At 49.6% G+C, this 23,977-nt stretch overlaps 1 protein-coding gene across 23 annotated transcripts in view; it reads left to right on the top strand.

Annotated features, from left to right (window-relative positions):
* The window catches only part of RALGPS1 (Ral GEF with PH domain and SH3 binding motif 1), a 262,547-nt gene that overhangs the window by 202,508 nt on the left and 36,062 nt on the right, over positions 1 to 23,977 (top strand). For all 23 annotated transcript variants that reach the window (XM_045563418.1, XM_045563417.1, XM_045563406.1 and 20 more), the window contains 3 exons: positions 8,310 to 8,447; positions 10,831 to 10,924; positions 15,940 to 16,007. In XM_045563418.1, the coding sequence (XP_045419374.1) occupies positions 8,310 to 8,447; positions 10,831 to 10,924; positions 15,940 to 16,007 (300 nt within the window). The remainder of the gene's footprint in view (positions 1 to 8,309; positions 8,448 to 10,830; positions 10,925 to 15,939; positions 16,008 to 23,977) is intronic.

Raw genomic sequence — 23,977 nt, 5'->3', positions numbered from 1 at the left:
AAGTTATCAATGATATTTTAGCATCTCTTGATCATATGTTGAAATATTGTACTCTTCTAATAAATCTACTTGGTTTATTATTCTTTTCATATACTTTGATTCAATTTGCTAATATTATTTTAAAACACTGGTGAGTTTTATTTGATAATATTTTATTTGCAATCTGTGTACCTTTATTTATTGAGATTGGTCTCTTTTTTATGCCACCTCCATCAGGTTTTAGTATAATGATTATGCTATAGTCATAAAAAGAACTACATATATTTCTGATTTTTCCTAGGCTCTGGAACAGTTTAAATAACATTCAGTTTTTCTTTTAATATTTTATGGATGAGTTCCATAAAACCATTTAGATATTGTACTTTTAAAATATAGTATCTTTCTCAATATTTTTCTCTTTATTGGTAAGTTAAAGTTTTTTGCCTCTTCTTGAGACATTTTGAGAAGATAGATCTTCCTGGTAAGCACCCATTTCATCTAGATTTTCAAATATGTTGCCATGAAAATTATACATACTTGCAGTTTAACATCTCTTCCATGTTTGGAATAATATTCCCTCTCTCATCCCTATTATTGGACATCTGTGTTTTTTGTCTTTTTTTCCTCGATCAGACATAACAAAGGATTGCCTACGTTGTTGACTTTTTCAAAGAACCAATCTTCAGTTTTATTTATCAGTCTGCTAAACTTTTGATTTTTAAAAATTCATTATTTATGCTTTTATATTTTTGTTTTCTCCTTTCGTTGTTCTTTTTCTAGTTCTGTATAATGAAGACTAAGTTCATTTATTTTTATCTTTCTTAATTATTAATATAAGCATTTGAGGCTATAGATTTTTCTCTGAGTAGTTATATGGCTTGATTGCATCATGTGGATAGTTTGTGATTTTAATTTAAATTTCTTCTTTCGTCTCTGAATTATTTTGTAAATGTTTTTCTTTCCCAAATGGATATATTTTAAAATGTGTTTTTATTCCTGGGTCAGGGAAGGGTTGGAATTGCTCCAGACCCACCAAAACCAAGTGAATTAAGAATGTGGGAGGTACGATTTTCCCCAAAGGGAAATCAAGAGGTATTTCCAAAAGAATAGGGAGTGGATGTTATACAGACAGAAGTGTCAGTTTCGTCTCTATTCCCGATAGAGTTGTCACAGAATTAAATGAGATAGTGCAGGTAGCACACTCAGCACAGCATGTAGCACAAAGCAAGACAGTCACCAGATGATGCCTTCTCCTCACCCAGCTTTCTCCTGCTGATCAGAACCCCAGCCCATGCTGTCTCATCCATAGCTCTCTGGGAAACTTGGCAAACAGTAGGTTACCTCCTTGCACCTATAGATTACCAGGTAATCCCCAGGGCATGAGGGGATCTGTGTCCTCATTTCACCTTGGGGAGCCAGGAGTCAATTTGGCTCCCTTAGACCTCAGGATTCTGTCCAGGTGGCAGGATTTTGCCCATGTGCCTTTGTGATTCATGGACCACAACACCAAAGCACAAACGAGGCCATGGCTCGCCCAGAAAGCGTGGCCTCTGACCATCTGACACGTGACTGCCTGGGCCTGCCCCCTTTCTGCAGACCTAGGAAACGTTGTCTCAATGGCTGTAAGCTTCCAGCAGATTTCATATAAGGAATATCCTCTAAATGAGGATTGGATTTGTCCTGAGATCTGTGTTTTGCTTGACTGATAGTAATTAGCAGGCACTAATTAATACTCACAGTCTTCCCCATCTTCTCAGGGAGCCTGAGCTGCCTGCTGAGATCTCGTCCTGTGGTATGTGGGGTTGCTTCATGCTCTCTCTATATAGACACACACACACATGCACACACACCCTAATGAGCTGCTGCTCTGTTATTTCATTTGGAATTTATCAGGACAGTTTATGTGATCAAACCACACAAGTATAGTTCTGGGTGCCAGCACTCTTCATTTCTGAAGTTTGAAAGTGATCTTTTCAAGGCAGAGCAGGAGAACATGGAAAAAAGTCTTTCATCTCAAACTTTGAAAAAGAGAGAGAGGGAAAAATGGAAAACGTAAGATGGAAATGTGGCACATTTTTATGCTGTGGAGGGTTTTTTCCCCTCAACACAGCAGAATTTTCCTTATTGAAAAGATAGCTGTGTGAGAAAAACCAAAACCAGACGCGGGTGGAAGTGAGACGGGGCGGCGGTGGGAGAACAAGGGAGCAGTGAGGCTCTGGCTTGTGGGAGGCCTGGGTGCCAGCCGCGGGCTTTGGCCTGGGGAGGCTGCGAGAGCGCAGCTTCAGGCTGGCTCTGCGCCATCGAGCATGGGTGTCCCCCAGCTTTAGAGAAGGTGTCTGTTCAGGAGAGCACCTCCTTTGTCTGCCTGGCGCTCCCGCCTCGGGACCGGGTTGTCTTGTGGACGTCTCTGGTGGGGAGCCTGGATTCCCCGTCAGGAAGCAGGTTTGGCCACCTGCCCTTGTGTGGAGGCCAGCCCGCCGAGGAGGGCTCCTGGGGCAGAGCGAGCCGAGGGCGGCTCACTCCCAGCCCTAGGGGTCTCTGCCTCACCACAGCAGTGTGGTTGGCACTTGTGTGGCAGCCACAGCCATGTCACCAGGTCCTGTGTGGGGCATGGAAGGAGAGAGCAGAGCCCAGGCATGGTCTGGGGAGCTGTCCATCTCAGAGGAGGTCCAGTCTGCAGGCGGGCACGGCCACAGGCAGATGCTAGCTGCCAACAGTGTCCTTGGGCAAAAGGCAGGGGAGGCCACAGCAGGAGTCCTCAGCCCCCAACTCTGTGGCTGGGACACTCGTCTCTGTGCCAGCCAGTGGCTTCCAGCTCCCAGCTCCCCTGTCTCTGCTCTCTGTCCCAAATCTTTGGAGTCAGACAGGTCTGAATTCAAGCCCTGATTCCTCTGCTTGCAAGCTGTATGGTCTTAGCCAAGTGACTTTTTCTCACTAAGCTTGAGTTTCCTAATCTGTAAAATGGGGGAACGAGAGTACCTATGTGCAAGGTCGCTATGAAGGTGCCATGGTACAAGCAATGCCCACCTTGCCTGTAGCAGATAGTGGTTGTCTGTTTGGGATGTTCCCCTGACAGGCCTGCACCTCCCAGCCTAACCCAGTCCCTGGCACTGCTCAGCCCCAAGGCAGCTCAGGCCAGTGGGTAGTCCACTTGCTGTCCATCTTCACACGGCCACCAGCACAGTGTCGTCTGCTGCAATAACTCTGTGTAAATAAGAATAGGATCTGAGATGTCCAGCTGTGTCGTTCCAATCCAGGTGGAAGCTCCCAGCACTGGTCCAGCTGAGGGGTGGCCACCCATGGTCATGGCAAACCCAGCTGGGCTCATTGCTCCCATGGGCAGCAGAACCTCGCTGTGGAGCCAGGCTGGGGTCAGCTCAGCTTGCTAGGCACTTCAGGCCCTGGGCTGGGAGACTCCTTTCAGCCATTGTCATTACCCCTACTCACAGTCGAGGAAACTGAGGCCCCAGGAGGTGAAAACTCTTGTGTTCAGACCCAAATTCACACCTTGCTTCTGCCACTTCCCAGCTGTATGACCTCAGGCAAGCAATGTAGCCTCTCTCAGCTCCAGTTTCTTCCTCTATAAAATAGCAATAAAACCTCCCTGACACCAGCGTTGTTTTTACGAATCAATAATCTGGCAAAGCTCTTAGTTTAGGACCTGACACATAGTAAGTGCAGGGTGAACATTAGCTATTTTTACCATCTCTTGACTCTTAGTGTCTCTTTTTTCAGCTAAAAAAGGAGAGTAATAATATGTGTTTCATAAGGTTATTGTATGGGTTAAATAAAATATGCCTTCAATCACACATTTCTTCTTTCAGCTAGTATTTACCGGGCAGCTCTTGTGTGCTCTATTCTAGACGCTGAAGATGGGGCTGCTGGTGCAGGACACACTTCCTGCTCTCAGGGGTCTTAGGGCTGGTGGGAAGTCAGACATTTAATACTTGAATGATACAAACAAGTCTCTGATTGCAGTTGTGGTGAGTGCCAACTACATATAGGACTCAGCACAGCACCTGGCACAGTGCAAGTGGTTATTCTTATGATTTCATTACAGTTTAACTTTATAAATATTTTCTGTTATGGAAATCCGAAAAGATTTCCATGGATTTGTGTGGTGTTAACTGTAGGCTTGCTGCTTTTGCTGCAGTTTTTGCTGTGGGAGCAAAAGGCTGTTGATTTGGAGGTTCTGTTCAGACGTTGCCGAGGCTCAAGATCTCCCCAGGCCACTGGGGTAGGAGGCCTCCTTTGGGAGGTGCACCCAGTCCTCAGCACGCTGTGGCCTCGGCTCACTCCCAGGACTTGAGGAGTAGACAGTAGACAGTGTTGGTGTGTGCTTGTTTTGTAGAGGGGAATTATGAACACTGACGGTAGGATTTACTCCCTTGTAAAGTAGTGAGCCCCCCACCCCCCAGGGTGTGAGCAGGGGCTGAGGAGTGGCCTGTGGAAGTTGGGTGAGGGCCCCTTCTACAGCAAGCTTCCCTGGGTCTCCATATGCCAAGCACTACTCAGGAATCCTCCTCCAGGGACCCGAGAGAAAGTGCGGCATCCAGCACCCGTCCTCACAGGGCAGCACAGGGTGAGCCTCCCACCTGAGGGTGTTAACTGAGGAAGGACGACTCCTTGTGTGTGTCTGATGACCAGTGGGTAGGAACGTGGGCACGGCAGCCTGACAGACATGGGAACAAATCCCAGCACACTTGCTGTGAGGCCTTCGGTAGTTTTCTTTTTCTTTTTCTTTTTTTTTTTTTATTTGATCCAGCAATCCCATTATTGAGTATCTACCCAAAAGAACAAAAGACATTCTATAAAAAAGACATCTGCACTCGAATGTTTACAGCAGCACAATTCACAATTGCAAAGATGTGGAAACAACCCAAGTGCCCATCAATACATGAGTGAATTAATAAAATGTGGTATATATATATATATATACACCATGGAGTACTACTCAGCTGTAAGAAACAATGGTGATATGGCACCTCTTGTATTTTCCTGGATAGAGCTGGAACCCATTCTACTAAGTGAAGTATCCCAAGAATGGAAAAATAAGCACCACATGTACTTACCATCAAATTGGTTTCACTGATCATCACCTAAGAGCACATTTAGGGTAGTTTTCTTAATCTCTCTGAGCTTCAGTTTCTCCTGCTTCCTGGGATTGGTGGCAGGCTCCCGTGAGGCAGGAGGGAAGTTATTGTCTTGGAGTAGATCCCCAGGGAGCAGCAGTTTCCACCCCCGCCCCCATCCTGCTCCTGGGCTCTTTCGCTCTGCCACTCTGGTGAGTCAGCCAGGCTGGAGTCTGCACTGTGTGTCTGGAATAAAGCTGCCCGTGTCCCACATCCTTTCCCCCCTGCTCAGCGCTAGATGCTTTTTGTTGTGGTTGAAGCAATAATGGGATTTTCAGGATTGCCACTGCTAAATCCTCAGGGAGATAACTGAGTTACATTTCTAAGAGGGGAGAGGAAAAACAAGGTCAAGAGAAAGAATTAATCTGTGGATTCAAACCTACCAAACTTGGAGCTTCTCTACAAAGGAAATTATTTCTAATTATTAAAATCATGGAAACATGGTACCGCCAGAAAGAAAGGAAGCGGAAATGGCTCCTATGAGAAGTGCTAGCATATGTTTCTGTGATTTAACGGTTTCCCGTAACAATGTGTAGCTATTTTAAAAGCAGACGAATGACTCATGGTATCCAGCCACCAGCAGTCCACTGTGATGGCAGGAAGCATGTACTCCAGAGTGGGCAGGCTTGGGTTCGACTCCCATCTCCATCATTTACCAGCTGTGTGACCCCAAGCACATTACACATCCTCTCTGAATTGCCTTTTTCTCCTTTATAAAATGGGCTGTTGAAAGGATAAATAAGCTAATGAACATATAATTCTTAATGCAGTGCTTGTCCATCCATGCAAAAAATACTACAGCTTGTATATAGTTAACCAGATTCATTCCAATATTTGTAATAATTCTTGGTTGTTTAATAGTAGACTTTTAAGGCTATAAATTTTCCTCTGATTACCACTTTGGCCAGAACCCATAAGTTTTGATATATGGTATTCTTTTTGTCATTGTCTTCAAACAGATTTTTCAATTTTTCTTTGACCTAAGAGTTACTTGTGTGTGTGTGCGTGTGTGTGTGTTCAAATGGTTAGAATTTTTTCTATATTTATTGTTAAATCCCAGCTCTGTTGTAGTAAGGTCAAAGAATATGGATACTATGGCATTTACTTTTTGAAACTTATTGAGCTTTTCTTCATAGTCTAGTATATAATTAGTTTTTGTACATATTCCATGAGTATTTGAAAAGAACTATATTTTCATTTATATAAAACCAAGCTTATTAATTTTATTATAATACTATATCATATATATATATACATATATATATATATACACACATGCATATATGTGTGTGTATGTATGTATGTATACACAGATATAAATTCTGGAAGAAATATGCCAAAGGCTCCCTCTATGGTTGTGGCTTTGTTGAACTCACTTTTCATTTCTTTTTTTTTTAATGCTTACATTTGCCTTTTTATTATTTTATTATTATTATTATTTCAATAGATTTGGGGCTATAAGTGGTTTTTGGTTACATGGATGAATTGCGTAATGGCGATGTCTGGATTTTTAGTGTACCTGTCACCCGAATAGTGTACATTACACCCGATAGGTGGTTTTTCTTCCCTAACCACCCCTTCTGTGTCTCTAGTGCCCATTGTGCCACTCTGTGTGCCCCTGTGTACCCATAGCTTGGCTCCCACTCTTAAGTGAGAACATGCAGTATTTGGTTTTCCATTCCTGTGTTACTTCACTTAGGATAATGGCCTCCAGTTCCATCCAAGTTGCTGCAAAAGACATATTTTCACTCTTTTTATGGCTGAGTAATATTCCATGGTATACATACGTCACATTTCCTTCATCCACTCCTTGGTGTATGGGCACTTAGGTTGATTCCATATCCTTGCAAGTCTCACTTTTCATTGCTAACAGTGTTTTGCTATGTATATCTTTATGCAATGTTGCTCATGCATAGAAATTGGTAATCATTATATCTTCCCAATCAATTGTGCTTTTTTTCAATATCAGTCACTCATCTTTGCCTTGCTCACTGTATTCTGCCTTGAATTCTGCTCTACGACCCTTCTCCTGCCCAGTCCCCCACATGGTGGGCACAGTGGCAGTGCTCATGGAGGGCTACTGGAAGAATATGCCCCCTGTCATCTCTGCACACCTCCAGGTGGTCCGTTAACTGAGAGCTATGCAGTGGCTCACACTGCACAGCTAGTTCCCCTTCCCCTTCCCTGGCCAGGCAGCTAATCACTGGCCTGTCATAGCCATGCTTTTATACCACATCTTATTTTCTTATTAAGCACCCTTGGCTGAATGCTCTGTGTAGCCTTAGTTCTTTGTGCCAAGAACTGTTGCTTTTTAAATTTCTTCTTTTGGGCCGGGCGCGGTGGCTCACGCCTGTAATCCTAGCTCTGGGAGGCCGAGGCGGGTGGATCGCTCGAGGTCAGGAGTTCGAGACCAGCCTCAGCAAGAGTGAGACCCCGTCTCTACTAAAAATAGAAAGAAATTATCTGGCCAACTAAAAATATATATACAAAAAAATTAGCCGGGCATGGTGGCTCATGCCTGTAGTCCCAGCTACTCAGGAGGCTGAGGCAGTAGGATCGCTTAAGCCCAGGAGTCTGAGGTTGCTGTGAGCTAGGCTGATGCCACAGCACTCACTCTAGCCTGGGCAACAAAGTGAGACTCTGTCTCAAAAAAAAAAATAAATAAATAAAATAAATAAATAAATAAATTTCTTCTTTTGTTTCTTAGTTAATTGATGGGGTGTGTGTGTGTGTGTGTGTGTGTGTGCGCGCGCGCGCGTGTATATGAACAGATAGACAACTAGAGATGCAACTAAGTAAATAAAGAAAAAACTGAATTCAGCCCAAATGGGCATTCTCCTGGACATGACACCTTAGACCTATTAAACTTCTTCGGTTGGTGAGAAACACAGGTATCCATCCCTTTCATGGCCTCTTGTTTTCCAGTTGGACTACAGGTAAAAAGTCTTGCTGCTGGAGAGCATATGAAATAGAAATGCTAAAATCTTGCCAGCATTTATTTTGGTTGTTGCTCAGATGTTTGATTTACGGTTGAGCAGTCTGTGTGAAAAAAATGAGTAGTCAGGATTAGAGTTAAAGTCCAAATATTATCTCAGTTTTCCATAAGTCACCCTTCTAGCAGAGCAGTACTACTTTGTGCTATTTTGTTCTGGCTAGTGGCGAGCTCCTACCATCATTAAATATCTTCTTTAATTTTAGGGATCTATCTTCTGGATTTAATCTACATTGATTCTGCATATCCTGCCTCAGGCAGCATCATGGAAAATGAACAAAGATCCAATCAGATGAATAATATTCTCCGAATAATTGCTGATTTACAAGTTTCCTGTAGCTACGGTTAGTACCCTTGGCTGTTGGAATTGTAAAATCTTACCTTGTTGATGTTTAGATCTAGCAGCACCTTATCTATGAGAAAGCTCTAGAAACCATGCAGGCCCCACAAAGGTCTTCATTTTAATATCTTGAGCATCAAACATGTATTAAATCCTTTATACATAGGTTTGATCTTCAAAGACTGTGCAAACTAGACATTACTGTTTCTGTAGGACAAATAAGGACACTGAGGCTGAAGACAGTTTAGTCCCTTGTCTGTACTCACTCATCTCATGAGTGGCAGAGCCCAGGTTTGTCTGGCTTCCAGTGCATTCATTCATGAAGAGCTCTGGGCAGCTCTGCTCCAAGCAGATGCAGGGACCAGGCTCCTTCTGTCTGTGGCTCTGCTGTCTCCCATGGCCTCAGAACCCTCCACTGGGCTCTACATCTGGCCTGCAGGTGCAGGAAGAGAGGGACTCATACAAGGGTGGGCTTTATGGCAAACTTGCAAGCATTTCACATCACTTCTGCTGAAGGAGGCTAGGAAATATAATCTAGCTGTGGGCCTAGAAGGAAAAGGGAGATGACATGGTAAATAGCTGGCCAGGCTCTGCTACACGTGGCCAGATCCAAAGTGTAATCATGACGGTGGGTGTCTGGGATGGATGGAGAAGGTTGTTGGAGATGATGTCCAGGAACTAAGAAGTCATGGTGCTGATGGGCCACTCGTGTGGGTGTTGATTTCACCCAAGAAGACAGTGGGCTTGGGGTGTGAAGCTCAACTTTGAGCCAGGTGCCCAAGTCCCCATGTATGAGCCCAGGTGACCAGGTGGCCAATCAGAAGAGGTCAGCAGTGAAGAGGAGGATAGATGGTAGAGCTCTGGGCAGCAGAGTTTTCATGAGTGCATGGAGGAGTAAAAGTCTGGAAACAGCCCTACCTGCAGGGCACAGGGTATATAAAACCAGCAGCCTCCATCTGGGAGGGTCTCAGGGAAGCCAGGGGGTTCCTGCGCACTGAAGTAGGGGCCCTGCTCACCAGCCCCCCACAAGCATCCCAGGGAGGGTGGGTGCCCCCACTTCCAGGTCAGCTTCCTCCGAGAAGAGGCATGGGAAGCACCTGTGTTCCCAGTGCAGCCTTGCCTGTCCCAGGCCCTTTCTACTCACAAATACATTGACACCCGTTGTGCCACTGACCAGCAGAGCAGTCACAGACATAGGCTTTGGGGTCAGCAGATGCAGGTTCAAGTTTCAGCTCTCTCTCTTGAAAAATTGCTTTCTCCTAAGGTTTTCTCATGTGTGAAAATGGGGACATGACTCGTGCAGGGCCCTTAGCACAACCCCTACCCTAACATTTCATTAAAGCCCAGCAAAGTCTCACCTCACTCTTACTGCTGTTCATCTTCACCCGTGTCATCCCCATGATCAGCTTTGTGTCCTTATCCTCATTTCAGAGACGAGTACACTGAGATTGCAGAGAAACAAAATGACCTGTTCAGAATTAATTAAGGGGCAGAACCATTAGGTGCTCCACGGCACCTGGATGCACCTCCCCAGAAAGCGAGGCCCTGCCCACCCTCTTCTGTGCTCCTCTTCCTGGCCTCTCCCACCCCCCCACCCCTCCTCTTGGCCTGTTCTGCCCCACCTCTGGCCCTCGAAAAAGAGTACAGTGACCTTGAAGGTCTGCAGAGGGCAGCTGACGCCCGTCACTCCGAGGAAAGAGAGGCAGCACAATGTAGTGGAAGCCTCAGATCACCAGGGATCAAAGCCCAGCTTTGCCACTTCTCAGCCATGTGACCTTTGCAAGTTGCCACAGCTGCTTCCTCTGTGCAATGGGAACATTATTTCTCCCACATGAGGTGGTGTGAAGGTTACAGCCGACCCCTGCAAATCACCCAGAGCAGAGCCTGGCTCAGACAGGTGCTCAGGTGTCTGGGCCCCTCCGTTTTTCCTCAGGACGCAGCAGCTCCAGGCAGGGCTGGGACCTGGGTTGGCCTCCGCACCAGGCTGGGTGGCATCTGTTCATTCATTCTTGCATTCATGTCACACGATGACCCCAGTGGAAACCTATTCCAGGGTGCAGGCACCTGGCTGTGGTCTGTTCTGAAGGCCAGGGAGCCATCCTTCCCCAGCCCCTGAGCTTTGAATGAAGGCCTCAGATCCTCCTTCTGGCTGAAGAACGGTGGTAGCCTCAGAGTGTGGTATCTGTGGCCCAGCCACCTGGGTCACTCCCTGATCACCCCCCTCTGTGCCCAGTGGCCAGCACAGGGCCAGACCCCAAAGAGCATTGATGGAAAAGTGAATAAGTCTGTGTCTAAGGAGCATCTAAAGTCAGTGATTCCTACACTTCTCATTTGGGGCCTAGAGTTGGGGGAGTCTGAAGCCTCTGGATTTTGTCCACCTTTTGCAGATCACCTCACCACCCTGCCCCACGTGCAGAAGTACCTGAAGTCCGTACGCTACATTGAAGAGCTCCAGAAGTTTGTGGAAGATGACAACTACAAGTAAGTGCCCACCTACTCCTGTTCAGTTAGGCCTCCCCATACCCGCCGTTGCCCTCAGCACTCAGGTCCCTGCAGGTGACCTGGCTCTTGAGACCAGCGAGTGGCCACTGGCCAGGCTTATCCAAGTGCACTGCAGCAGCACCCAACCCCAACACGCACAAGCACATGTGTGCCGTGTGAGCTCCCACCTCCCAGGTCCTGTAGTGGTGCTGCCTGAGCAGCTCTCGCACCCACCTCTGCCCCAGCCCCACAGGCCCCCAGTTCTCGGTGTGGCATTCCCACATGGCGTGGTGTGTGGTGCAGGCTTGGCACACTGCTTCTCGCAAGTGACCCCCCTACCCGTGGTGCTGGGTGGAGAGCAGTTTTCTAGCCATACCCCCAGGCCAGCGAATAGGAGTTCTCCAAGAGCCTGTTTCATAGACAAGACAGTTCCTTATAGCTCTTAGCCTCTGCAGGATTCCTGCCATCTGGCAGTGGCCAAGGCCCCAGCTCCCTTCCCATGCAGCTCCCATGGAATAGACCCAGTTCTTATAACAACCCCGTGGGCCCTGTGGCCTCATCCTCCACTCACCCTACTCTGGTTTTCAGTTCTTCCTCCATTTGTGGCATCTGGGAACTTATCCATCCTTTCTATGTATTTGGAAGGAGAAGGAGGATTTTTCACGTCACCTCTCTGCCATGTTGTTTGGAAATCCTCCTGGCTCCTTTCGAGCTTGAGGTCAACTAAGAGCCTCAGTCATTTTTCATATGACCTGATATTAAGGCAAGTCCCAACAATCTTGTACTTGATCATTTATGACCTAAATGTCAACTTCACTTGTACAGAGGGTCTCCAGCTTAGGATGGTTCAATTTACAATTTTGTAACTTTACAATAGTGTGAGAGTGAAATACCTTCAGTAGAACTCGCACTTTGAGTACCCATACAACCATTCTGTTCTTCACTGTCAGTACAGGGTTCAATACATTACATGAGATATTCAACACTATAATAAAATAGGCTTTGTGTTAGATGATTTTGCCCAACTGTAGGTTAATGTAAGTGTTTTGAGCACGTTTAAGATAGGTTAGGCTAAGCTATGATATTTGCTAGGTTAGATGTATTAAATGCATTTTTGATGATATTTTCAACTTACAATGGGTTTGTCAGGACACAGCCCCATAGTAAGTCGAGAAACGTCTGTGTTCTTTTAAGTCTTATTTTACTGGTTGCTTCCAGTATACCATGATTCCTTTGAATCTTGTTATCCAGTGTATTTTCTTAAATCTCTTCCAGTTTTGTATCTACCAATTTGATCATCTTAATTACATGGTCTTCGTCTTAAGTCAGTGAAAACTGTAGAGAACCATGCCCACAAAGACATCTCCCCACCCCCGGGTTGCCCACGGCTGCTGGAACAGCACCCCACCTGGCCAGCGCCGCAGGAGAGGTTCGCTGCCCTGGCTGGGAGTCAGTCACCTGGGAGATCTTCTAACCATCCAGATGTATGGGGTGGGGCCGGGGGAAAATTTGTATTTTTTCCAAAGCTCCCTATGTGGTTCTACCGATCTTTGGGAACATAGATTAATTGTCTTTAGTTGTTGCTATATGATAATTTGTTAAAATATATGAGATTGTGATCTATTACATAATAGTAACAACAATAGATAAAGGCTAGAGATTACCATTAAAATCATACTGACCACAAATTGAGCTCATTTTATTTACAAAGTATTTGCTGTTCCTGAAAAGAGTGCCCTGGAGTGCGAAACTATTCCCACTTAAGTTCTGGGATAATATTTTCCATGCATGTGCCAGTATTGCGATTAAAGAGACAGTAGTTTTTCATTAACACTAATATGCTTTAAGGAGAAAAATGGTCTATAAATACCTCTGACCATGAGATAATCCTTGGACAAGCTGCAGATCATGAGTAATTACTCCTTCCATTCTGAAGGACATTAAACACCCCCAGCACTTGGTGCTATAACAGTTAGCCTGGGTTTTACAAAAGCCCTTTGTTGTGGTCAAAGTGGACAAACCGGGGAGGAAGCCTGCATTCTCATGCCTGGTCCCCAGGCCATTGAAGGAGTCCCCAGAGAGCATCTGGCCCTGAGTGGCAAGAGATGGGCAGGACCTGTGATTCTTCTTGGGGAGCCCACATTCCACAGCCCACTCACACCCAGAACCATTGCTCCTCACCCCCAAAGGATGCAGTGGCTCAGTTATTATATTTGTGGCTTTGTGTTTCTAACATCCTGCCCCCATCTGCTTTAGAAATATCATGCCAAGAGGCCCAACCAGTGCTTTTTTTTTTCCTCAGCCTTTAGTCTTATTTTATTTTATTTAAGAAAAATTATCCAAATTCCTGCCACCTAGAAAGCATGACCATTAGCATTAAGTAAATATAATTTTGGACATTTTTCTATGCATAGAAAATTTATGTATAGCGAGAAAAGGATGGATAGGTGGATAGATGCAAGGATGAAATTTATTAAAATTGGATCATACTACACTTCCTGTTTTGAATTAAAAATATTAACTTTTATTTTACTTTAAACAGAAAAAGGAACTGAAATGAAATATGAGAAATCGCTACTCTTTAAATAGGTACTTCTTTACCACAAGAACTATTATTTTCTAAAAAAGCCTTCTAAGATTGATAAAAGAGGTCAGGAAAAACATGAAGAGGTTTGAGTCAATAAGCTTGATTTTTAACTAGGTCTCCACTGTGAACGGTGTTGGTGGACTCTGGTTATGAAAGAGGAGAATATTAGCACTCTCCCCTTTCCTTCACCTCCGCCGCACAGCCTCCAACTTTTTGTCAGTTGTATTATTATTACCAAGCAGTCCAAGTTTATAACATAAACACTGTGTTCAGGAATCATAATTCCTACTGTTTAGTATTTTTAAAGGGATTCAATTCTTACCACCTGTTGTTTCTCCACAGTTTCTCCATTCCTGGAGTCTTTATTCTAAATCAATCCCTTATTTAGCTGGATTTCGTCAGGAAATGATGAAATCCCCTCCCACCCACTGCCAAAAAAATGAAGGCGCTCGCAGGTCCTGCATTCCCTTATTTCTTTCCTGGAAACGCCTGCATCTGACTGGGCCTCCCTCGCCTCGCGGGCTGCGCTCCCTGCCACTCTCCCCGGGGCCTGCGCACCCTGCTCGCTTGCCTTCTGGCCCTGGGTGTTGCTGTAGAGAATAAGCCAGTCTCATTGTTTTCCTCTTGTAAGGGACTTGTTTTGTCTGCCTGGTGGGCAAAGAACTCCTTGAAGTTCAGAAGCTTAATAAGGGAATGCCGCAGATAGAAGGTTCTGTATCAAATCTCCCTGGACCGTGGTGTCTGCTTTCTGCATTTCAGAGGAAGTCTTTTGGTTTATGTCTTTGACTACTTCTTCTGTGCCACTTCTTGGCTTCTCTCTTCCAGGGATTCCAGGAATCCCTGTGTTGGGTGGCCATCAGCTTCTTCCTAATGGCTGCAGTCTCCACCTGTTCAGCTGCAGGCACTGGGATGGCCTGTTTCTGCCCAGGTATTCATTCAGTCCTCTCTCGTTTCAGTCCTTGGTTTGTTCGCCTGGGTCTGCAATATCCCTTTTCATCTCACTCCTCTGTTTCATCACCCCATTTTTCAGGTTTTGTTTCACCCAACCGTGTTCTTAATAAGTCATTCTACTGCTCAGAGCGCTGGGGTGGGGCAGCGGGGGGTCCTCTGCTCCTGGAGCTGCCTTCTAGGTTGGGCCACTGGGCAGTGCTCTCCTCCCTCTTGCCTTCTTATGTAAGAGGATGTGTGCTGTGTTGCCACACCGTTTCTTTTCATCTTGCTCCCATTTGAGAGGCTCTGTCTGGATGTTCCACAGCTCTGATCCAGGAAGGAGACGTGTGGCCCTCCTTCCATGTGTGACAGAGAGGCTGGCTGGGAGGGGCAGGGGGTTTAGTCTTTCTCCTCTTCTGTAGCCTGGGGAGTAGGAGGCTCGGACTCTGTGGAGGCAGTAAGCAAGCAGTCTGTTTTGTGTAGTGGGATCCAGTAAAAGGCCTATTTCGGGGTTTCCTTCATCTCTTTGGGGGGCTATATCCCATTCCAGACAGGGATACGCTCAGGTGCCAAATCACGCCCCATGGAGCCTTCATTTCCATCAGCGTATCCGCCATGCTCTCTGCCCATTTCCTCCCTTTCTCCCCAGCACTTGTGGCCATTCAGAAGAGGGAAAGATACCCCCAACCCAGACCCACAGAGACATCTCAGAGGCAGGAGAGGAGCCATGCTGTGTTGCACCACTGGGTCCCACCTCGGAATCCTCTGTTTCTTTCCTTGGCTGCAAGTCTTTAAAGTCCGTGCCCCCCTCCCTTGTTTAGTTACAGCTGGTGAGTTATTTTACTCATAAGCTTTTATAACTGTTAGTTGGTTTTGTTGGGAGAGGGAGAGTCTGACATCTATCTTCACCCTGTCATTTTCACCCAGAATTTCTTAACTGGTGCTTTAAAAAATCCATTGAGGTGCCTCTCTGAGGGCATCTGATAAGAAAGAGTACAGTATAATGATTAAAAACCCCAGTTCAGGGTCGGACAGTCCTGGGCTGACCCCCTACTCCACCGCCTGCTAATCCTGCGAATTTGGGGAAGCTACTTAACCTCACCACTGCTTAGTTCCTGATTAATTTTTTAATTTTTAATTTTTGTCTATTTTATTAGTAACATCTATTCATTTGGAAAGTTTTCTCGTCTATAAAAGGTACCTAGCTCGTGGAATCGTCGTGAGAGTTAACACATATGTGCTCAGTGAACAACAGGCCATGGTCACTCTTTTTACTTTGTCTTTCTTATCCTAACCATTGTTTCTTGGTCATGGAAATGCCCTGGAGACCTCAGAGGGAAGTGGCTGTGATCTGGAGCAGATCTCACAGTATTCCTGGATTCTCTGATGATAGTAGCCCTTCACAGCAATCCAGTCTCCCAACCCCAAACACACACATGTTCCGTTCCCCTGTGATAAAGCAGATTCCAATTGATCTTGTGAACACCTTTGTTTTCAGACTGTCGCTCAGAATCGAACCAGGAAGCAGCTCTCCGAGACTAGTCTCTTCCAAGGAAGATCTTGCAGGTATTGTAGCTACCTCAAGTGGGAGCAAACCCGCCAATAGCCCAAATGTGGCTGTCAGAGTTGGCCTTGGTGGTGGAGCCAAAGGGCAACGTTGAGATTGCAGCTTGGCAGACTCAGCTGTCCCTGCTTACAGCCCTCCTGCGCCAACCTGCCCAGGCTCCTGACCACATGGGACCCCTGTGGGACACCTCTGTGCTGGGGCTCCTTGGAAGAGGCTGGGTGTTGGAGCCTGGGACCAAACAACCCCAAGAGGGGCGAGATCAGAGCCCTGAGTTGGGAGGATACACACGGTAGAGAAGACCCCAGGATCTTTTCAGGCCACCTGGACCCGCATCAGCAGGGATGCTGCCCAGGCTCGGGTTCATGCCCTGCAGGGGTGCACAGGATGCCTGGGGTATTTGGTGCCACCAGACACAGGTGGCTCATCATACTTGTGGAACACACACCTGCACACTGCGTCCCCTATGATCAGAGCCCGGGCTCTGCTATTTTCTAGCTTTGTCACCTTACCTCTCTCATCTGCAGTGACCTCACTCGCAGAATGGCGGTAATCCTAGTAACAGCCCGAGTACGTCCACACCTGCAAAGCTCTCCGCCCTTAGCAACACATCGTGAAAGTGCACTCAGTGCTGGCTGCTTGTTGTTGTTATCGTCATGGCTGCCTTGGATTAGTATTCTAACCAAGTCTCAGTAACCGGAGCTGATCTCTTTCCTCAGCTGCCCAGGGAGAGGGTGGGGGCTGTGGGGGGTCCAACAGCACTTCCTCTTCCTGGTTTGAGCTCTTGGTCACACCTAACTGGGTTCTAGGCCACTGCAGTCTTAGCAAGTGACTTCACCCCTCTGGGCCTCAGTTTCTTTACCTGTAAAATGGGACTCATAAAATCTTCATCTCAAGAACGTTGAATGTCAGAAATGAAATGCTATTTGGAAGGTATTCATTGTAGAGCCTGACATGCAGTGAGTGTTCAGTAAGAGGGTGGCTACTGCAAGCCGCTACCTGATGTCATGCCACCCCAGACTGTTGACCGGCTCAAGCCATTCTCTCCACTCTCCCCAGCCAGGCCAACCACTGTAACATCTCCTGGTAGACCCAGGACCGTAGAGCCCACAAGGAGCAGGGTGGTAGCCCGTCATGAGCCCTGCCCAGCAGAGGCTCTGCCCTGACTCCTGAGTGCACTCCGAGCTCCTCGTCTTTTCCAGCCTCTCCCCTGTGCAAGCTGGACCCTGCCTCTGGCACCCTGGGGTCCTCCGGAACTTAGCACAGGAAGATACTCGTTGATCTTCACAGCCTCAGGAGGTGCTGCTATCCACACCTCAAGACAGAGTGCTGGCGTAAGCTTCATTTTCACAGGGTTTCCATGAGCCTGATGTTAAAATGTCCTCTGCAGTCTTCCAGATCCACTACCTTCCATATGTGACGGGTGACCTCCCGGCAAGGGGGGCCAGAAGAAAAGCTCTTGGCGCTGGTCTTGTCTCCACCTTCTCATCTCTGTCCGTTCTAGAACACCTTCCTCCTCTCAGTCAGCATTGCCCCGTCCAGATGCTCAGTCACCTGCACCTGACCTATAGGGGGAAGGCAGGAGGCAGAGGGCAGGATTCCCTTCAGAAGGATACGGGAAATAGTGCAAAATTCTAAAGCAATTGCAATGGCCTAGGGCCACAGAAGGACCACCAGCAAAGACGAGCCATTTAGGACCATCTTCAGGAGATGGTGCTGAACTCTGCAGCAGCTTGGGAGGGGTGCTCTGCCCCTCTGAGTCCCCTCCAAATTCATTTGAATAAGCGGCCTCTCTGTTACCAGGTCAGTAGTCACAAGATGAGCCACGTCTCTGGCATTCTCCAAATGCCAAGAAGTCCCCACGGCCACACTTGCTGCCCTTCAGACAGCGCTGAAGGATTCCTCTCCCAGGGGCCCTTCCTGCTGCCTGATTCCATTCCTTCCGCCCCTGCTGGGCCTGGCTGAGCTCACTGCTCCCTCCCTGTGTGCCGGAGCCATTGAGCAGGGAGAGATGGGAGGGCCAGTGGTCATGGCAGAGGAGGGTGTTAGCCTTGGCGTGAGGGGACAGCTCTGTCCCTCCCAGTGGCTCTCTTCTTCCACAGCCCAAACTCTAGCCTCATCTCCGCCTGCAAGTTGCAAGGCTTCTGTGAAGTTCTCCACCCCAGGCCCTTGTCTGTTGTCATGGTCTGCTCTTGCCCATCCTTTTAGACTCAGAGAGGCTTTTATTTTTGCTCTTTGTTTCTTCAGGCATTCACCACAACTTGTCATTATTTTGTTTGGTCACTGGACCTGACTCATCCCTTGCTGAATCTCCAGTACCTAGCGTGATGCCTGCCCTTTGCAGATGCTCGACTCTCAAAGGGCTCTTGGTGGAAGAGAAGGATGGGAGGAATGAGGGGTGCGTGCGTGGATGGAGGAAGAAGCAGGCTGAAGCTCCCGGTCAGCCTTTGTGCACACTAGCCCAAGTGTGAGAGAGGTCCTGTTGCTGCAGTTTCACGATCGAATCTTGAGAGCCCCTCCTCCCAGTGCCTCCATGCCTGCATGCAGCCCAGGCCCCTCATCTGCCTGCCTGGGCCTCCCCAGCACCTGCTGCTCAACAAGTCTGCAGGCTGCTTGCTGTCAGGGCAGGTGGCAGCAGAGGCTTCATCGGCCCCTCCGGGCATCTGTCTGACCCAGGTGGTCCCTTCATGTGACCCCTACCTGCCCCACTACCCCCTCCCTGAGGAGGAGACCAGGGCCCTGCCTCTGCCTCATCCTCAGCCCCCAGCCTGGGTCTGCAGCGAGCAGCAATGGCTCTCCCTGCTGCGGTTGGCAGGGTGGGGGCGGTAGACCAGGAGCCGGGCTCAGAAAACTAAAATTGCTAATTGGGAGCCTCAAGAACTGGTCTCTCACTGAGCCCTGGGACAGGAAAGGAGGAGCTGCTTTTACTGGCCTTTTTGACCCCTGCCTGTTGTGGAAGCCAGTGCTGGGGACCAGAAGCCAGCCCCTCCACCCAGCCTCCTCAGGGTATGGCCAGACTCTCCTTGCTCTCCGTCCACTGTCACCTCCACCTGGCTCTGTCGTTTATTAGCCATGTGAGACCAGAAACCAGCAAGTCAACCAACCTTCAGTATCAGTCAGAGTCCTGGCAGGGGACAAAATTGACCCCAGATGACTCACAGAAAGAGACTTCAATGAACAGAACCAATGAAGCGTGGCGAGGCACCCAGCACCCCTGGCTGGAAGGACACAGGGAAGAAAAAAGTGTTGTCAACCCCAGCAATGGCTAAGCCACAGAGGACGGCTGGCTTGGCAGGAGCTGTAGGCAGGGAGGATGAAGCGGGAGGGAGTGGAAAGAAATACCTGACCTCTCTTTCCTCCAGCCCCCCAGCTGCCACCAGAGCCTCGCACTGGCCAAACCTAGCAGGCAGCTGGGGGCGAGGAATCCAGGACATGCATCTCAGGGGTCAGCCCCACTCCCTGGCAGTGGCACTGGGCAGGGCAAAGTGTGTACCTGAGTGGGCAAACAGAACACCCAGCATATGACCAAGCCTCAGTTTCTCCATCTGTAAAGTAGGCAGAGGATGTACCTCCCTCTGTGTTAGTGCAATCCTGACACACAGAGCACACTTACCAAGTGTGACTTTATCCTGACGATGTGACTTCATAATTGTTGTCAATGTTATGGTTCTGCCTCTGTCACTGAACCAGCCTGCAGGTTTTGGGTAAACATCACTGCCTCAGGGAAGCCTTTCTCTCCACCATCACGCCCACCCCAGACCAGATCAGGCCCCATAGCACCAGGGCAGGCGAACTGCGAGCCAAACCCAGTGCTGCCCCCATTTCTATATTGAAACACAGCTACCCCCATCTGTTGATGCATTGTCTGTGGCTGCTTTCATGGGACAAAGACCTTGTGGACTGAAAAGCCTAAAATATTTAGTATCTGGCCTTTATAGAAGCTTGCTGACCCTGTCACCCCTCCTGCCACTGGTCCCTGTACTTCTTCCCCATGACACATCCCTCCGTGGCAGTCCCACAGCTGTGTGCTTATTTGTGCATGCCCATGTCTTCCCCACCAGACTGAAAGCCCCCTGAGGCAAGGACCTGCCTGGAATTCCTGGAGCCCAGCCTGTAGGGGCACTAGGAGAAACCCGCCGTCCCCTGCCCTCGCCCCTGCAGCACTGGCCCCTGAGCCCCTTGCTGGGCCTGGAGGCACCTGGTTGCAGAGGCAGCTCAGAGCGGCCGGCTGCTGACTCGGCACAGGCTGCGGAGAAGTGCTGATGCCGCAGTTTTGCACAGTGAAGCGGGGCAGCTCACAGGAGTGTTTTCCACCAATTTTCCAAATCCCTGGCTTCAGCCCTGGAAGCAGGATGTGAAGGTTTTCATTGATCACCAGAGGGTCGGGGCCGTCTGGAAGGCGTCAGTCGCACTAAGTGGTCCCGGCTCCCACTCACAGCCTCAGCTGGCAGACAGTGGGTGCTGCTGCAGCCATGGGGCAGCGGGGGTCCCTCAGGGGGTGGGGCGGGGGGGCCCCAGGGGGCCTTTCTGGGCCAGGCAGACTGAGCTGCGTGGCAGGAGCCTGACCAGACTCAGGGACAGGAATGTGCCTCTCTCAGTCCCAGGAATGGGAAGAACGCAGCCTCCCCCAGCTCCTCAGGAGGGGGGTTTAGGCTCCAGCTCAGGCTCTTCCCAGTAGTCAGACACCCCGCACCTGCCAAGGAAAGGCCCCAAGATATGCTCGTTTGCTCATTCCCTTGAGACTTGCAGGCCCAGGGCCTGCTGTGGGCCAGGCACTTGCTATGAGCCAGGCGCCCGGTGAAAAGGCAAGAACCTGCCCTCCCGGAGCTCACGACTGAGTGGGCCGGGGGGCAACAGAGCCATGGGGGGCAGGAACGGGCACGCTGAGGAGCCAAGGGAGGCCGTGTGAGCGAGACTGAGCTGGCTGGTGGGCTCTCTGGCCTTCGCCCAGGCTGCGCCCACTCCTCTAACCAGCCCAGCTGGGGGTAGGGGACCCAGGCCCTGGCTTTGACAGCTAAGGTCCCAGGTCTCTCCGAGGCCTCGATTCCCATCAGACGTGGTCTGTGAACTGAGACTGTGCCCTTTGGCTCTGGGATGGTCCCTGTACCCCACAGAGAGCTGCCCCCTGCTTTCCACCCCAAGAGAATGGCTGTGCGGGCTGCTCTACACCAACAAATAGACTGTGAGAAAGGAAATGGAGAAACCTTCTCAGTTTCTGGATCTGTGGAGAAAAAAGGCCAAGCCAGGAATGCCACGTTTTCAATTTTCCCTCCACATGTAATGTTTAGTTTATATAAATGAACTAATATTTTCCTGGAGAGAAAAAAAATCATAAGGAACGTTGACCCCCAGAGAGGGCAAGTGATGTTTGTGTGTGCTTTGGAACTGGTGAAGACATTTCCAGATTTTGTTAGCCCCGCCTCCACGTGGCTTCACCAACTGACAGGTTTTCTCTGAAGATTCCTGGGCAGCAGCGCGACTCCAGGGGCATCTCGGCCTCCTGCTTCTGTACTCGCACCTTTGCGCTGCTCTCTGGCACGCCTGCCTGCCTCCTTGTTGTGTTGCCTGGTGCTGAAGACAACCTCTGGAGTCAGGCAGGTCTAAGCACAAGGGTCTGGACAGCCTCTGGGCTGTCCCCAGTGCCCCGTGTATCGGATAGTGCCAGTAAGTGTCCTGCCTTGGATGGCAACCTTGGCATGTCCCTGGCCTTCCTAAGACACTTTGAGTTACACCCTGTCCCCACTTGGTCCTCAGAAGGCTGGTTTCGCGTAAGAATCAGAACTCCAGCCTGATCTGGCATTGACTCTCCTTGCCTCGCCGTAGCTGGTGCCTCAGGCCTGACTGCTGTGGCACGAGCAGGGTGCTTGGCCCCCCTCGCTCCCTAAGCTTTTCTCCATCTCCCTTGGCCTGATAGCCCTGATGCTTCCTCTCCCGGGCACTTGCACGGATGTTTCAGAGATTCCATAAGTCCCTGACCCAGCAGATGCAAAGCCCTTCCACAGCCCCTCAAAATCTGGCGCCCACTGCAAGCTTCCTGATGCTTAGGTCCCCTCCAGCCTCAACTCCATGACAGCTCTCCTCACAGGGGACCACCTCGGTCCACGGGTGGCCACATCTGTCCTCATCCTGACAGACCTGTGAGCACAGCAGATCCTCGAGTGGCCACCACTGTCCTCTGGCTGTGGCCATGCCGGCTTCCTTAGGCCTGAGGAGCACTGCGAGTCCCTGGGTCTGCTGACTGCTGGAGACATATTTCTAGGTCCGCAGCAGCTGTGGAGACCCCCTCACTGTGTGTGAGCCGAGAAGAGAGCAGCCCCAGGGCAGGGGGCAGGGGATTCCCGTCCTGCACGTGCGCATATCTGGAAGCCTGCTCTCGCTGCTTTTGTATTGTCAGAGCGGGCCAGGGCCTCCTCGAGGAGCTCCAGGGCCTGGAAGCCCTGTTGGCACCTTCACTCTGGAATCTCCCATCCCCCTTGTTCCTGGATCCCCCATCTCATGGCCTGTCATGTCAAGGTCAAGCAGAGGAGCCGAGACCCAGACCCACCTCTGCCCAAACCCTGCCCTGTGGTGGCCCAGCTCCTCACGGCACTGCGGCTCTCTGCGTCCTCTGCTGTGCGCTCCCTGTGGCCTGGGAATCTGTTCCCCTGACTGCCAGGAGAAAGCGTCTCAGCCTCCCCACAGCTAAAGGGTGGTTGGAGGCCGTTTTCAGAAAGCACTAAAGCGGGCCTCTGAGTGATGTGTGAGATAGCTCTTGGCTCACAGCGAGGGCCCGTGAGAGCTGCATGTATGAGAAACAAAGAATGTGTGTGAATGTGAAAGTGACCAGCTCCCAGGCCCGGCTGTGAAACCTGGCCAGAGAAGGCTTTCAATACAAACAGACTTTCTGTGCGGAGGGGCCCCAGCGTCCTGGAGAGCCGCAGGGCTCTGGCAGACCCAGAGAGGGCCGTGTCCCTTGTCTGGGAATGTGGCTTTTAGCACGAGCAGGAAGGAAACCAAGCACTGAGCCCCCTTTAGATTGGGTGGAAGTTTGCCCTTCGTATCGGAGGCTCCAGGTGGCATTCCAAGGACTCCAGATTGCACCCTTGCGGTCCCCTCCTCCAGTGAGGACAGGGAGGCCCAGAAGGAGGAAGAGATGGACTGGGAGCTCCTGGCTCAGCCCCGGCAGAGGCTGGACTGGAACCCAAGCCTTGTGACTCCAAATTGAGTAGTTCCCCTCCACCACAGCTGCCTCCCATTAACTTCCGATGTGTGAGACTTGGAAAGTACCCCCTTGAGCGACAGTGGGGCTGCCAGGCTGCTTAACTAGGGCAGTGCTGACCCAGGGCAGGCCACTCGGATACCGCCAGAAACCTGTGGGAATGAGGCTCCCCATCCCAAATGCATGTTCTCCTCTGCAGCCGTGAGCACCATGCCCACCTACCCAGTGGCCTCCAGACATTGGTCCCAAACTGAACTTCTCATCGCCCCCCACACCTGCTCCCTAGGTGCACAGCACCACTCCATGACCGTCACCCTGGGTCCCCCTTTCTCCATAGCCCCTGCCTGGCCCACCTCCAGGGCACCTCTCATCCACACCTCTCATCCAAGCCTATGGCCTCAAGTCTTGGCCACACCCAGCTGCTCTCCAGCCAGAGTGAACTTTCTAGGGTGCATATCTGAGTGCATCACTGCCCCTTCCTAAAAATCTCCACACCTTCCCCCATTAAACTCCAGATTTATGGGGACTGCCCTTTGCTAGACTAGGCCAGAACCCTGACACATTATCCTCCAGAGGCCCTGCTGGCTCTCACCTCAGAGTTTTTGCACATGCTGTCCCCCTCTGCACACATCACAGCTCCTGCTGGGGTGTTGTGCCCACCTGGGCATCAGACCTTCCAAAGGTCCTCACTGATGCCACCTCCGTGTTCCCACGTGCACCGTGCTCAGGGCTCCCCCGTCACTGGCTGCTCACCTGGGCAAGCTCCTGAGCCCT

The sequence above is a fragment of the Lemur catta genome, chromosome 10 (assembly GCF_020740605.2).
Source record: "Lemur catta isolate mLemCat1 chromosome 10, mLemCat1.pri, whole genome shotgun sequence".
In the NCBI taxonomy this organism is placed as follows: domain Eukaryota; kingdom Metazoa; phylum Chordata; class Mammalia; order Primates; family Lemuridae; genus Lemur; species Lemur catta.
The sequence above is the reverse complement of the archived record's forward strand: the minus strand, read 5'-3'. Positions and strand labels throughout refer to the sequence as shown.